At 40.8% G+C, this 15,022-nt stretch overlaps 1 protein-coding gene across 1 annotated transcript in view; it reads left to right on the top strand.

Annotated features, from left to right (window-relative positions):
• Positions 1-15,022, top strand: part of CRACD (capping protein inhibiting regulator of actin dynamics) — a 45,414-nt gene that overhangs the window by 17,450 nt on the left and 12,942 nt on the right. The window contains exons 4-5 of the mRNA XM_044682226.1: positions 6,501-6,683; positions 8,210-10,997. Coding sequence (XP_044538161.1) covers positions 6,501-6,683; positions 8,210-10,997 — 2,971 coding nt within the window. The remainder of the gene's footprint in view (positions 1-6,500; positions 6,684-8,209; positions 10,998-15,022) is intronic.

Below are 15,022 nucleotides of genomic sequence, written 5' to 3'. Positions count from 1 at the left end.
GAACAACAGAGTCAAAATGGCTGCATGTGAAGCCTTAAAGACAAATGTGTTCTGGAATAATGCCCAGAAAGAACTCCTGGAAGAGCTCAGAAAAGATTTTGAAAATCAAGTAAGATAGAAGAAAAATTGGTAAAATAGATGAGACTGACGGAAGAAAATCATGAAAAATGTCAACAGCTTGGTAAAGGAAGTATGCGCACATGCGCGCGTGCACACGCACACACACGCACACATATAAAAAGAGACATAGAAGAAAACAATCCCTTAAAAATTAGAATTGGCCAAATGGAAAAGGAGGTATAAAAATGTACAAGAAAACAACTTCTTAAAAGGTAGAATTAGGCAAGTGAAAGCTAACATCATTATACCACATCAAGAAACAATAAAAACAAAATCAAAAGAATGAAAAAAAATAAGAAAATGTGAAATATCTTATTGGATAAATATCTGACTTGGAAAATAGACCCAGGAAGGATAATTTAAGAATCACTGAAGTACCTGAAAGTGACGATCAAAAAAGAGCCTGGACATCATATTTCAAGCAATTATCAAGGAAAATTAGTAAAAAAAAATTGGAAAATGGCATGACAGAAAGTAGGTATAGAATAATATATCATATATACCAAGATAAGGTCAAAATGAATATGATTTAGACATAGTACTACCTCACACCTATTAAATTGGCTAATATGACTGAAAAGGAAAATGATCGATGTTAGAAGGGAAGTGAGGAAATTGGGACACTAATGCACTGTTGATGGAACTGTGAACTGATCCAGCCATTTTGGAGAGCTATGTGGAACTATGCCCAAAGGGCTATCAACATATACATACCCTTTGACACAGAAATACCACTACTACCTCTATATTCTAAAGAGATTTATTTAATAAAAAGAATTGACCTATTTGTACAAAAATATTTATAACAGTTCTTTTTGTGATGGTAAAGAATTGGAAATTGAGGGATAAAAAAGTTGTGGCATGTGATTGTGATGGAATATTGTTGTGCTATCAGAAATGATGAACAGGATGATTTCAGAAAAAGCTGGAAAGATTTACATGAACTGATACAAAGTGAATAACCAAGAGAACACTGTACACAATAACAGCAATATTGTATAAAGATCAAATGTGAAAGACAGCTATTCTTAGCACTACAATGATCCAAGAGTATTCCAAAAGACTCATGATGAAAAAGGCTACCCACCTCTGGAAATTGATTGGAGTCTGAATGTAGAAGTAAGCAAATTATTTTTCACCTTTTTTTCCTTTGTGAGTTTTTTGATATATGCTTTCTTTCGCAATATGACTATTATGGAAATCTATTTTGCATATGTATAAAATTGCTTACCATCTCAAGAAGGAGGGAAGAAGAGAATTCAAAACTCAAATTTTTTAAAATGAATGTTAAAAATTATTTTTACATTTAATTGGGAAAAATTAAATATTATTAAAAAGCTAAAAATACTAAATGGGATCACAAAGAATGGGACTGGACTGAGAAAATAATTGAACACCAACACAAAGGATTTAGAAGTGAAAGGCAATATGTATGAACAGTTTTTTTTCTAAGGGTTTTATTGGGAAATAGAGGAGATATGGCAGAAGATCAAGGGGATAAAAGGATCAAATGAAAGTCATTAATAGATAAGGAAAATCTGGCCATTTTTGTAGACAACTGGGAGAAAAACAGGGGATAATGAGAGTTTGAATATTATGAAAAGAATAATGATAATCAAAGGGACAGCATCTGGAAGTAGTCTAGAGTGGATGGTACCGAAAACACAAATAGGAGAGTTGGTGTTGGCAAGGAGAAAGGCCATCTCACCTTCCAAAACTGAATCAAAGAACATGAGGAAGAGGTTTATGGTGTGTTAGTGATTTGAATTCTGGAACTGGAGAGGAGCTCTCAAAAAATAAAATACAAGGCCTTCTGCCTAGAGTACACTTTGGTTCTTTAACCATTTTTTTGTGTCACAGATCACTTTGGCTCTTTGGTGAAGCCACTGGTCTCCTCAAAATAATATTTTCAGCTAACCAATGGAAATTCTAAATTTCATTTATAGGTTAGGGAAAACAAAGATTTTTCCCCCATCCAACTTAGAGACCCCCCTGAAATCTCTATGGATATGCAGACTCCAGGTTGAGAACCCTGGCTCAGAAGAGTTATGTGGTAGAAAGCTATGTAGTAAAGGATAAATCAGACGAGAGTAGAAAGATTAACGTACAGCTTTGAGGACTCCGCTAAGATTGAATAACCTATGTCTATAGTGGTCCCACTCTTCAAGCAGTATTCAAGTGGTTTCTAAGCAGAATCAGATAAGGTAGATAGTGAAAGAAAGCCAGGCTGGGATTTTGGAAAAGATGAAAAGTGATAGGCAATGAGGAAAGAAATTCAAGGGTTGAGGAAATTGTAAATTTGAGCTGGCTAACAAAAGGGTCCAGATTTTGAAAGAAGAATAAGGGCAAAGCAGGGTTAATGGCCTGGGAAAGCAAGGAAGGTTGGAGTAAACTATAAATTGTAATGAAGATGGAGAACAGGTTTAAGAAGAGTGAGTCACAGAAGGATGGGGGTTATGATTGAATAGTGGAAATTCAGGATTATAGAGAGAGGATTTTTGTGAGTAAAGATAGGATCAAAGACCATAGTGTGCCTGAAGTTAAATGACAGTGTTAATGTTAGGAAGATAGAGATAGAGGTAAGGGAAATATGGGAGAATGGGGAAATGATATCATTATGCAAACTTAAATCCCAAACTGTAAATAAATAAGGGCTGGAATTTGGGATGTATAGAAAACTTAGAAATCCAGCAAATAAATAAACATTTATTAAGTATTTGCTTAGTAGTACCTACTTAAGGCAGCTAGGTGGTACAGTGAATAGAGTACTAGACCTGAAGTCACCTTCTTGAATTCAAATCTGGCCTCAGATACTGGTTGTATAACCTTGGAAAAATCATTTAACCCTGTTTGCCTCGGTTTCCTCATCTATAAAATAAGCTGGAAAAGGAAATGGCAAACCACTCCAGTATCTGTGCCAAGAAACCTTCCAATAGGGTCACAAAGAATTGGACATATCTAAACAGCAAAAAGTACCTACTATGTGCCAGGCACCGTGTTAATAACTGGGAATATAAAATGAGGGAAAAGATATTCCCTGCCCTTATGGAGTTTACATGAATCACATATTGATCTCATTAAGAAAGGAAAGAGCTGGTAGAAGGGTGATATAGTTGATGGAGTAAGGGGGGGTTTTATTTACTCTCCAATCAACAAGGTGAGTGTAGCTCTACCCCAGGTCAAATCCTAAAGCTGAGTTAACTCCTCCAATATATTGGGTTATACCGGAGGTCTTAGTAGTTTTAAAGCTTTGGGAAAGTGTGCTGTTAAGAATGTTTTGATAAATATTGGATCTTTACTTTTGCCCTTGACTTTTTGGAGGTATGTAATGGGCCAAAAAAAAAAAGTTTGTTCACTTTTCTTGCTTAATCCCAAAACTGAAATCCAATCAAGTGGACCATTCCATGGTTCCCCAATAATGCCTGCCTTTCCTTCTAAAGGAAAGAACTCTGGAGCTAAGTACTTCACATCTGGTAGAAGCTCACTAAATACTTATTTATCACTGAATGAATCTGTTTAAGTTCCAACCTCTTATGGGAAAACCATAGAAACCTTACATTCTTTTGTAGAGATGGAGGGGTAAGCTTTTTACAGGGAACCACAGACTCACTGTGAACATAAACATTAAGATTTGGGTAGAAAAAGGATGCTAGGAGAGTATTGGAAAGGAGCATTACTCACACCAATGCCTAAATTTTAGTAGTGGCACTGAACATTTCCCAAAAGGTTTTGCCAAAGCAAATTATGATAAGGCCCTCTAAATGTATTTAAAATGTTGTCTTAATTTTTTTAACAAAATGTGATCGTTGTGATTTTTCAAATATATTGGTTGATATTGTAGTTATAGCATATAAGCAAAAACAGACAGTCTGTACTTTTCTACCATTTTGACTTGTTCTGACCCTGTGTCCTCCATGATCTCAGCTCCTGATTGGGCGAGTGCAATGGTGGCCCATCAGTATAAATCCTCAGATTCTCCATTACACCAATCAAACCCTTAATCAATATCTGGTCCCTATTAGAAAACTCTCCCACCTGAATCTGGCATAGATAAGTGACCCAGGAATTTCCCCACTACATCTGGGTCTTATCGGAATTCTCCCTTCCACATCTGTAATCAATTACAGATTCTCAACCAAACTCCATCTTTATGAGTGTGTATTCCCACTAAGACCATTGTCCTTATACATATCTCCTGTGACTCTGTGCTGTGTGTGTGTGTGTGTTTGTGACTTGTTTTTTGCCTACCTGCTTTCTCACAGAGTAATAAAACTCTTGCTTGTACTAGCTTCCTAAGTACCAATTTCTTATAATTCCTCAAACCTGAATCTTCGCTCTTGCCTGATCAATGAGGCCAGATTTATTTTCTCTTCCTCTCATCTGTTACCCCAATGGGGAAAAAAAGGAAAAGAAAAGCAAATGACTCATAGTCAAACAAAACAAATTCTCACATTGATCATGTCCAAAAAATATGACTCCGTCTGAACCCCAAGTCTATTACCTCTCAGTTAAGAGGTCCATAGCATGTTTTACCATCAGTACCTTGGAATGGCAGCTGGTCATTGTGTTGATTAGAATTCTTAAGTCTTTAAAAAATTGCCTTTAGAATTGTTCTGGATTATTGCATTGCTGCTAATAGAGAAGTCCATTACATTCAATTGTACCACAGTGTATCATGTTCTCCTGGTTCTGCTCCTTTCTCTCTGCATCAATTCCTGGAGGTCTTTCAAGTTCACATGAAATTCCTCCAGTTTATTATTCCTTTTAGCACAATAGTATTCCATCACCATCAGATACCACAGTTTGTTCAGCCATTCCCCAATTGTAGGGCATGCCCTCATTTTCCAATTTTTTGCCACCACAGAGTATGGCTATAAATATTTTTGTACAAGTCTTTTTCCCTATGATCTCTTTGGGGTATAAATCAGCAGTGGTATGGCTGGATCAAAGGGCAGACAATATGTTAAAGCCCTTTGGGCATAATGACCCAGGATAATTCTGAGGGACTTATGAGAAAGAACCTCATCCACATCCAGAGAAAGAACTGTGGGAGCAGAAACACAGAAGAAAAACAACAGCTTGATCACATGGTTCGATGGGGATATGAGCACGGATGTAGACTGTAAACCAGTGATTCCCAAAGTGGGTGCTACCGCCCCCTGGTGGGTGCTGCAGCAATCCAGGGAGGCTGTGATGGCCACAGGTGTGTTTATCTTTCCTATTAATTGCTATTAAAATTTTTAAAAAATTAATTTCCAGGGGGCTAAGTAATATTTTTTTTCTGGAAAGGGGGCGGTAGGCCAAAAAAGTTTGGGAACCACTGCTAAACAATCACCCTAATGCAAATATTAATAATATGGAAATAAGTCTTGATCAATGGCATATGTAAAACCCAGTGGAATTTCACGTCAGCTATGAGAGGGGAGTGGAAGCAGGGAAGGAAAAAACATGAATCATGTATCCATGGAAAAATATTTTAATTAATTAAACTTAATTTTTTTTTTATTTTCTTTATTGACAATGTACTTATCATATAACTTGTTCTCATTCAGCCCACTGCTCTCTGTATCAGTTTATACAGATCTTCCTAGGTTTCTCTGAAACTTTCTCCTTCGCCATTTTTTTCAGCACAATAATATTATTCCATAACATTCATATACTATAATTTGTTCAACCATTCTCCAGTTAATGGGCGCCCCCTAGTTTCCAATTCTTTGCCATTTCAAAAAGAGCAACTATAAATATTTTTGTGTATGAGTCCTGTGTCCCCTTAAATTATATTTTTTCTTAAATTAAGTTTCCAAACTTTTAAATTTTCAAAAGACCATATGACATAACTATTTCATGACATTAAATTTATTGTGTTTGCTCTTTGGAAGGTACCATTAAAATCTAAATAAACATCTCTCTTTTGGGAGAGAGTGGGGACAATGTTCAGGCATCCACATCCTCTGACTGGAGCAGAGAACCTTGCTAAATTAATCAGCAGGTCCTGCCAACATCCCCTCTGCAACCCTGGCAAAGACATAGATTTAAAAATTTTTTTGTCTTTCTTAAATAATTTTTTCTTTTCTTTTTTTTAAAAAACTCTCACCTTTTGTCTTGGTATTAATTCTAAGGCAGAAGAGCAGCAAGGGCTAGGCAGGGTTAAGTGACTTGCCCAGGGTCATCCAGCTAAGAAGTATCTAAAGTCAAATTTGAACCCAGGTCTGAACTCCAGGCTTGGTGCTCTATCCACTATGCTACCTAACTGCCTCTTTATAACTTTTCTGTCGCTTAGATTCTTTACCCAATACCTTCCCATTATAAAATGGTTGGGACTCTGGAAAACTCAGAATTGTTTTCTAACCCTGACTTTTGTTTTTAACACCACCACACAGGTTACTCCAGTTAAATCATCTCGGCCAAAGCGACATTTTTCTTCTGCTGGCACCATTGAAAGTGTCAACCTGGATGCCATTCCTCTAGCCATCGCGCGCCTGGACAACAGTGCAGCCAAGCACAAGCTGTCTGTGAAGCCAAAAAACCAAAGGGTTTCCAAGAAGCACAGGAGGCTGGGCAAAGTATGGGGCTGGTTTTGCTCATTCACAGACGTACTTCCATCCGGGGCCCAAATTCCACATCATCAGGCCTTACATTTCCAGCTTCCCTTGGCGTAGGGAGGGAGTGGGCAGTCAGATGGGAGGACAGGGGGAGTGGTCCTAGCAATCCCTGCGGGTTTGCATGCAATCAGACTAAGGGGGCCCCCTTTTAAATTGGTTGTCCTAAAATGGAAAGTTCCATCACCCCTCTCTATAGTTAGCTTAACCATAAATATAAATCTTATTTCCAAGATTCCTTTTCTTCTTACTGCTACAAAGGCTTTGCAGTTGTATTGCTGAAGTCTTTCCTTTGTATCCATTTATATACAGGAATCCTTTGTTTTGCAGGGTATTCTGGTAAATGTTTAACAACTGGCTCCCAGGGGAAAGAAATGTGTACAGGATACACTTTTAAGTTTAATTTGCATTATGAACATTTTCTCCATCATTTTAAGTCCTGACAAGAGGCTGGTAAACTGAAGGAGTGGGCCAAATCCAGCAGCTGCCTGTTTTTCTGTGGTCCTTATGAGAGATTTTTACATTTTTAAATACATATACCACCATTAAATAAACCATCGAATCATTAAATAAAAACCTTTCTTAGGAGGAGGGGCAGACAGATTTGGCCCTTGGGTCACAGTTTGCAGACCCCTAGTCTAGACAATTGGAACAATATATTAAAGAGCCCAAGTTTTGTAGCAAAGGTGAAAAACTTGTTATCCAGGCGTAAAAGCTTACAAGGAAAATTTAATGGTCTGTTTAATAGTCTGAGCTGGCTTCAGCACACCCCTGCTTCCAAGCAGCCCATTTTTTCATCATTTTCATTACGTACAAATCTGGTATCTTCTTCCAGATCTTCCCACCATGAAGGCCTGATTTTCTACCACTGTCTTCCAGTGATGAGGAAAAAAAATGATTTGAGGTTGGGTGGAGGATGTATGTAGTAAAGGATCTTACCCCAGCTCCTACCACCTACTTTCCCTACAGCCTGTGCTTCATCACTTAACTTCTCTTGCGGGGGGTTTATTTGGTTTGGATCTGTACCTGGGATCTCATCTTCCATTATGGAAACTCCTCCTAGGGAGGGATACAGGGCAGTTGCCAGGAATTTTAAAAGGATCTTGCAAAAACTCAGTCCATACCAAAAGGAACAGACCCATTTATTTGGTGTGGTTAAGGGAAAGGCCATGGGGTTTAATGAGAACACCCTAGGTTTTTCTAAACTACAATCACAACTTAGCATCTTAGGGAGTTTCTTGGCATTCAGAGGTTAATCAACTTATCCTTGGTCACCCAGCTAATACGGATCACAGGCAGGGCTTGATTCCTTATTGCCCTACTACCAAAACCATGCTGCCTCTCTGCCTTAGTTTATCCAACGATATATTCATCAACCCTTGTCCCTTCTCTTAAGTTAAAATATACATTTTGAATATCTATTATCTATTTTAAAAAATCAAAACAAAAGCTATTTTAAAAGAGCTAATTGTTTCCTTCTTTAATGTTAGGACCAACTAAATGATCAAGAAAGCTTTGAGAGTCAGCTGTCCCTAGACCAGAATGGGCACACGGGAGAAGAAAAACAAACTTGGCATGAAGAACAACTCAGACCACTTGATTCAGAGGAAGAGAAAAGAAAGCAAGAGGAATATTGGAGACATCTTGAGGCTGAATACAGAAGGCAAAAAGCAGAGAAGAAACGTCTAGAAGAACAAAGGCTTCAGGAAGTAGAAAGGAAGCTATGGGAAGAGACTCAAAAACCACTTCTGGAGGAGGAAGAAGAGGAGGAGAAGGAGGAAAGGGGAAAGGTGAAGCAACAGCATCTGGAAGGGCAGAGGCAAAGGCAAGAGCTGGAGGAAAATGGACAAAAAGAGGCAAAACAGAAGGAGCTAGGAGAGGAGAAATGTCTGGAGGCAGAGGAACAACCCTGTTGGCAAGAGGAGGAAGCCAAGCGAACAGAGGAGCTCAAAAGACAGGAGGAACTAGAAGAACAAAGAAAGCAAGAGATTGAGAAACAGCGCCAGGAGGAGGAAAGGAAGCTCCTGGAGGAGCTTAAGAGGAGAGAGGAGGCAGAAGAGCAGAGGAAAAGAGAGGCCGAAAGGCAGAGGCTGGAGGAAGAAGAAAGGAAGCTATTAGAGGCTGAAAAGCAGAGGCTGGAGGAGGAAGAGGAACGGAAGCTACTAGAGGCTGAAAAGCAGAGGCTGGAGGAAGAGGAAAGGAAGCTATTAGAGGCTGAAAAGCAAAGACGAGAAGTGAACTTACAAGAGCTCAAGGGAGAAGACTTGGAAATAGAAGAGAGTGGGCAAGAGGCAGAAAAGCAGCTCGGGACAGGCGAAGGAAAAGAAGGGAAGCAGCAGAGGCGGCAAGTGGAGGGGAAGCATTCGGAGGCACTTCAGGAACAGGGCAGCCAAGAGCTTCAAAAGCATCCCCAGGACCGTGAAGCACAGCGGCAGTCCGAGTCAAGAGAGAGCCCAGCTCAGAACCTCAAGGAACAGAAATCCCCCAGGCACGAAGGCCCTGGGGGAAAGTTCAAGGGGCTACCGCTGAGGGAGAAGCAAAGCCACCAGGCTGCGGAGGGGAAGGAGGGGCAGCAAAGAGGGGAAGATGGTCATGGAGGGGCTCTTTTGCTTCAGGAAGAAAGAGAAGAAGCTCATCCCCAAAAAGAAAAGGGGCGGCCAGAAAAAGAACTGGCTCCAGTGGAGAAGAAAGAAACGGTGCCCTTGCAGAAGGACGGGACGGGGGAAGAGCTGAGATGGCAAGAAGTGGAGGAAAGGCAGAGTATGCCCAGACCGTATACATTCCAGGTATCATCGGGAGGAAAACAAATCCTGTTTCCCAAAGTCAACCTGAGTCCTGTGACCCTCGGGAAGGAGTCGGGGCTACCGGTCGTCTCCCAGGAGCCCAAGGCCAGTAAGTCCAGTAAAGCTTCCCACCCCCTCCCGTCTTCTCTAAGCATTCCTCACACTGCGATCCTGGTCACGGGAGCACAGCTGTGTGGCCCAGCTGTCAACCTGAACCAGATCAAGGACCCGGCGTGCAAGACTCTGCTGGGCTTGTCAGAAGAAAAAAAGCACGTGGATATTCCCGCTTTGGAAAACGTGCCGCGAGGCGCTCCCGAGCCGCGGGCAGCCAGTGGGAAAGCCAAGTTTCCTAAGGAATCTTCCAGCAGTAAGGCTGCATTAGCCGAGTGGGAATCTATCCGTTCTAGAATCCTCAAGAATACCGAGAATGGCCAAGTCAGCGACAAGGACCCTTTGAGGCACAGTGGTGAGAGCATGCCTAGAGGTAGGTGTGATTCCCGGGGAAGCCTCAAGAAAACCTTATCTACTAATGCAAAATTCTCCATCATGCCCGCTTGGCAGAAATTCTCCGATGGTGGCATTGAAGGCCAAAAGCAAAATGCAGAAAACCTTAGGAATAAGGCTGGGCTGGGCCCCTCGGGTGAAAGAGCAGAGGTCCAGCCTCCTGCCGGTGCTGATAACGGACACCAAAAGATTCCAGAGAAAACCGGGGTGCAGCAGGAACCCACCGATACCGCAGAAGGATGTAAATTTGCCAAAGATCTTCCATCTTTCCTCGTCCCAAGTTCGCCTCTTGCCCCCCAGAAAGCCCTGGCTCAGCCAGACTTGGCAGCTTCCTCCGAAAGCGAGACAGGCAGCTTGGGAAAAGCAGAGGATGCCATGCCAAGTGGGGAGGAGAGTACCTCCCCCTTTGGAATAAAGCTCCGAAGGACCAACTACTCCTTGCGCTATCACTACGACCAGCAGGTGGACCAGTCAAAGAAAAAGAAGAGACACAGCACGGGAGACAACTTTGATGGGGCAGCATCTGTCCTGAAGAATAAAGATGGGGACAAAAACACCACATCCCCTACCCAAGAGAAAAAGAATGACTCACTGGATTTGAAAGACTCTCTAGCCAGCATTGGGCATCAGCCGGCACCCCTGCTCCCCGCTAACCACCTTCCTTCTTCTCTGGATCATGACAAGCCAGGGGCAAAATCACCACTGCCACAGAAGCCAGCCCTAGCCCCCAAACCCACCAGTCAGACCCCACCATCCTCACCCCTTTCCAAAATGGGAAGGCCGTTTTTGGTTGAGGTGCTATCCAGGCAGGCAGTAAAACCAGACCAGGAGCCCAGTAAGAAGCTGAATGAGAGGGAGGACAGTGGCGATCTTCACCTACTGCCAGTACCCCACACCGAGAAGAGAAAGGAGGAGGAGGAGACAGCAGAGAAGAAACCCTCTTCTTCCCAGAAAGAGAAAGCCGACAAAACCCCTGAGATGGGGAAAAAAGGTGGGTAGCTTTGAAAATTCTCTAGGTGGCACAGCGGATAGAGTGCCAGGCCAGGAGCAAGAAAAACCCAAGTTCAAACCCAGCCTCAGACTCTTAGTAGCTGGGCAAGTCATTTAACATCTGCTTGCTTCTGTTTCTTTATCTGTAAAATGAGGGTAATAATAGTACCTACCTCTTCAGGGTTGCTTTGAGGATCAAATGAAATAATATTTGTATTTTGATACAGAGTAGGCACTCTATCCCAGCAGCCATTCCTTTATGATATCAAGAGAGTCCCCAAAACTACTTTAATATGTCTCTGTACCCAGTTTATGAAGTTTCCTAAACTCTATATCCATTTCCTCTTTCTGACCAGGTGTCCAGTAGTTTGCTCCAATGACAAAATCACTTCCCCCCTCTTTTCCCCTTCAAACAAATATTTTCTGTCATGCTTCCCCCTTTCACTTCTAGGATTTCCTCACGAAAGTATGATTTTTTAAATATCCAATGCTACCCTCACCCTCTTTTACCTAGCCTGCATATTTTGAATGAGTCAAGGCATAATCACAGGTTTCCATCCTATATCCAGGGATCTTTATGAGGTCAAATTTGTCCCCATGTGTTAGGACTCTGGCCAACTCCTCTCATTTGTTGTTTAAGTTTTGGGTTTGCATAGACATTTGAAGGCATTATGCCAGCCACAAGAACTTAAGTAACTTGCCCAAGTTCACCCTACTCAGAAATAGCTGAACTTGGAATCAACAACAGGTCCTTTGACCCAAAGCCAAGGCTCTTTACATTCTATCAAACAGTATTTCTCTACTCTCTCGTAGTAACATCCATTCTTGACCCTTGCTTGGTTTGCTGCAAGATGTGAATAATAATATGGAAGAATAATTGGAGAGAAGAAATACATTGGAAGGTGGCCAGAACTGTGACAGAATATACTGTTCCCAACCCATATTCATAAGATCACAGCTTTAGAACTGAAAGGAACCTAAAGGTCATCTAGTCAACCCTCTCATTTTTCATATGAAGAAGCCACCACCTAGAGAGCTAAGTTCACCCAAGCTCATATAGCTAGTAGTTAATGGAGATGGGATTTGAACTTGGGTTCTCTGGCTCCAGGTCTTTAATATGGACCGTGCTGGTGTCCATAGTTGTTTTGTTCCATGCTAATAGGGGAAAACTTGGGGAGTCTGAGGAGCCCTATGGTTCAATATCAAGAAAGAAGGACGAATACTAAATTGTGATGAAAGAAAATGAGGCAGGAGCATGGCTACTATTTGGGAAAAGAAAAAGAGAAGGCGATGGGATAGGTCAGAGTGTGAGAGAAAAGAACGTTTGGGAATACCATGAAAGTAGCAGAAATATAGCTTTTTGGGGCCCCTGAATCTTAAATAGGAAGATATGCTTCAAAACAGAAACAGAGAAAATCTTCTAGAAACAATTTGGACAGATACAGATAGATCTGACCAAAAACAAATAAATAAAAGAAAGCAAAAGAATATTTGTAGTGTTGAATGTCCAAACCACTGTTCAAACCTCTTCTCTCAAAAAAGTCCTCAGGATGGTCATAGTTCATACCAAGGAAAATTACTCTTTATAAATGTTATAGTTGTACCTTACAAGTCAACCACAAGGACACACCACTTATGAGGCTATTATAATGGTCAGGGCAAAGTGGTGATAAGGTCCTGCACTAGAGTAAGGGGAGCAGAAGCAAACTGGTGAATAGCAAGTTTGTGAAAAAATAAAAATGAAAATGAAAAATGCATCCATTGTCCTCCTTGGCCTGCTCCATCACCCAGCGCTAATCTCCAGTGAACTGAAAAACCTATCTGGACCAGGGAAAGGTCTTAGAAGATATTTCACTGACTGGACCCAGAATTATTTTCTGTTTTTCTCTGCAAAGGGGAATGACTTTTAGACATAACAAAAATGCTACTAGGGAATGGATACCCAACATAAGCAGGACTTAGTAAGAGAGCATTTAGCTGCCTTTGATGAATTCAAGGCAATTGACCCAGGAAAACAATACTCTGGCAGATGCAATTATAGAAGCACTGTAAATGATGTTTCAAGGATCATGGAAAATGTGGTATAGATGCCGCAAAATTAGAAAAGAGTAGATGTCGCCTCCATTTTCAAAAAAGAGACAATGACTTTGAGTCAGGGAACTTGACTTTGATTCCTGTGAAAATTCTTGGAAAGAGCATTAAAGAGATGGATGGTGATTACAGGGACTATAAAGAGACAGCATGACTTCTTCAAAAATGTGTCACTCCTAACTTTATTCAACTTCCTTTTTTTGACAGGATTAATAAACTAATTGATAATATATAGACTGTAATAGATGAAATACACATAATATATAATATCTATTATTAGATAATAAGAAGAAATATGGATATATTTTACTTAGATTTTTACAAAGTTTTTGATAAAGAATTTTCTACTGTTCATGTGAAAAAGAAGGAAAGCTATGACTTAGATGATCATTCAATTAGGACGATCAGGGCTGGTTGGATCGCTGGATTCAAATAACATTTGTTAATATTTCAGTGTTAAAGTAGCAGGAGATCTCCAGAGGAGTGCTTTAGAGAACTGTTCTTGGACCTTAGCTTTTTGACCCTTTTATCATTGACTTAAAGATGTAGATGGTATATTCGTTGACTTTCCAGGTTGTACTAAGAAGAAAGGTATAGCTAACAACACTGAATGACGGTGGCAGGATTCAAAAGGTTCCTGATTGGGGTAGTCAAGTAGCTCCATAGATAGAGAGATGAGGGATCCTGGGTTCAAATCTGGCTTCAGCCATTTCCTAGCTGTGTGACCCTGGGTAGGTCTCTTCACACACACACACACACACCCACACCCATTGCCTATCCCTGACCACTCTTCTGCCTTGGAACCAATACACAGCATAGATTATAAGACAAAAGGTAAGAGTTGAAAAAAAAAAAAAGGATCTTTATTGGTGAATCTCATTAGATGATTGATATTCAGTAGGGATAAACGCAAAGTCTTGCCCTTGGGTTTGAAAGAAATCAATCATTAATCTTAACAGGAGGGTGGCCAGGCAGCAGTTGTCCTAGAAAGGATCTGAGGGGTTTAAGCTCGATATGAGTCATTAGTTTGATGTGGCAGCCAAAAAAGCTACTGCAGTCTGGGGGAGCTTTAGGAGGCTTACAGATTCCAGGAACAAGGCAGTAGTAGCCTCACAGTCCTCTGCCCTTGTCAGACCTTGTAGCTTGGACATTGCATTCAGTTTGGGGAATCAGTTTAAGTAGTGTCTGGAGAAGAGAACTTGGGAAAGGCATCTCTCTGTGCTGGTAAACGTTTAACAACCAGCTCTTTGCCCCCTACCACCATCTGTGTTTGTGTATAGTATAGGGGTGTGTGTGTATAATACACATATTATATATATTATACCAACATGTATCCTCTGTATGCAGGACACATTTTTAAATTGAATCTACATGAACAATTTTCCCATCCCTTTCTTACACCCAGACAACCAACAAAATGATGAGTCGAGCCCCGATTTGTAGTGTTTGCTCATTTCTGGAGTGTGAATGCTCAGACTGGAAATGTAACAATTGGTTCTCACAAGGCTGTGTGAGCCAGCTTTGGCACATCCCTAAAAAGGATTCTGAATTCTGAGTGTGAGCATCAGTTGAAGAACTGACTTAATGAAAAATAATGTGAATTAAAATGGAAAAAAAAAAAGAACTGGCTTGTTTAGCCTGGAGAAATGAAGTCTGTGGGAGCATAAAATGGAGAGGGAGAGGATAGCTCTTTTTAAGGATTTGGGTGTCACGTCAAGAAGGGATCAGACTCGCTCTGTTTCATCCTGGAGGGCAGAACCAGGAATGATTGGTAAAAGTCAAAAAGTGGTCAGATAGAGGGTTGATTCAAAAATAACCATTTGTTGAGCATGTAATTGAGGAGATTCTTTTGTGTATGGGTTGGCCTGGATGGCTCCTGAGGTCTCTTCCAAATCTCAAATTGTGATTCAATTTGAAAAATAGCTAGTTTTAGAA

The sequence above is a fragment of the Gracilinanus agilis genome, chromosome 6, assembly GCF_016433145.1.
Source record: "Gracilinanus agilis isolate LMUSP501 chromosome 6, AgileGrace, whole genome shotgun sequence".
Lineage (NCBI taxonomy): Eukaryota > Metazoa > Chordata > Mammalia > Didelphimorphia > Didelphidae > Gracilinanus > Gracilinanus agilis.
This window is presented reverse-complemented; position numbering and strand designations above follow the sequence as displayed.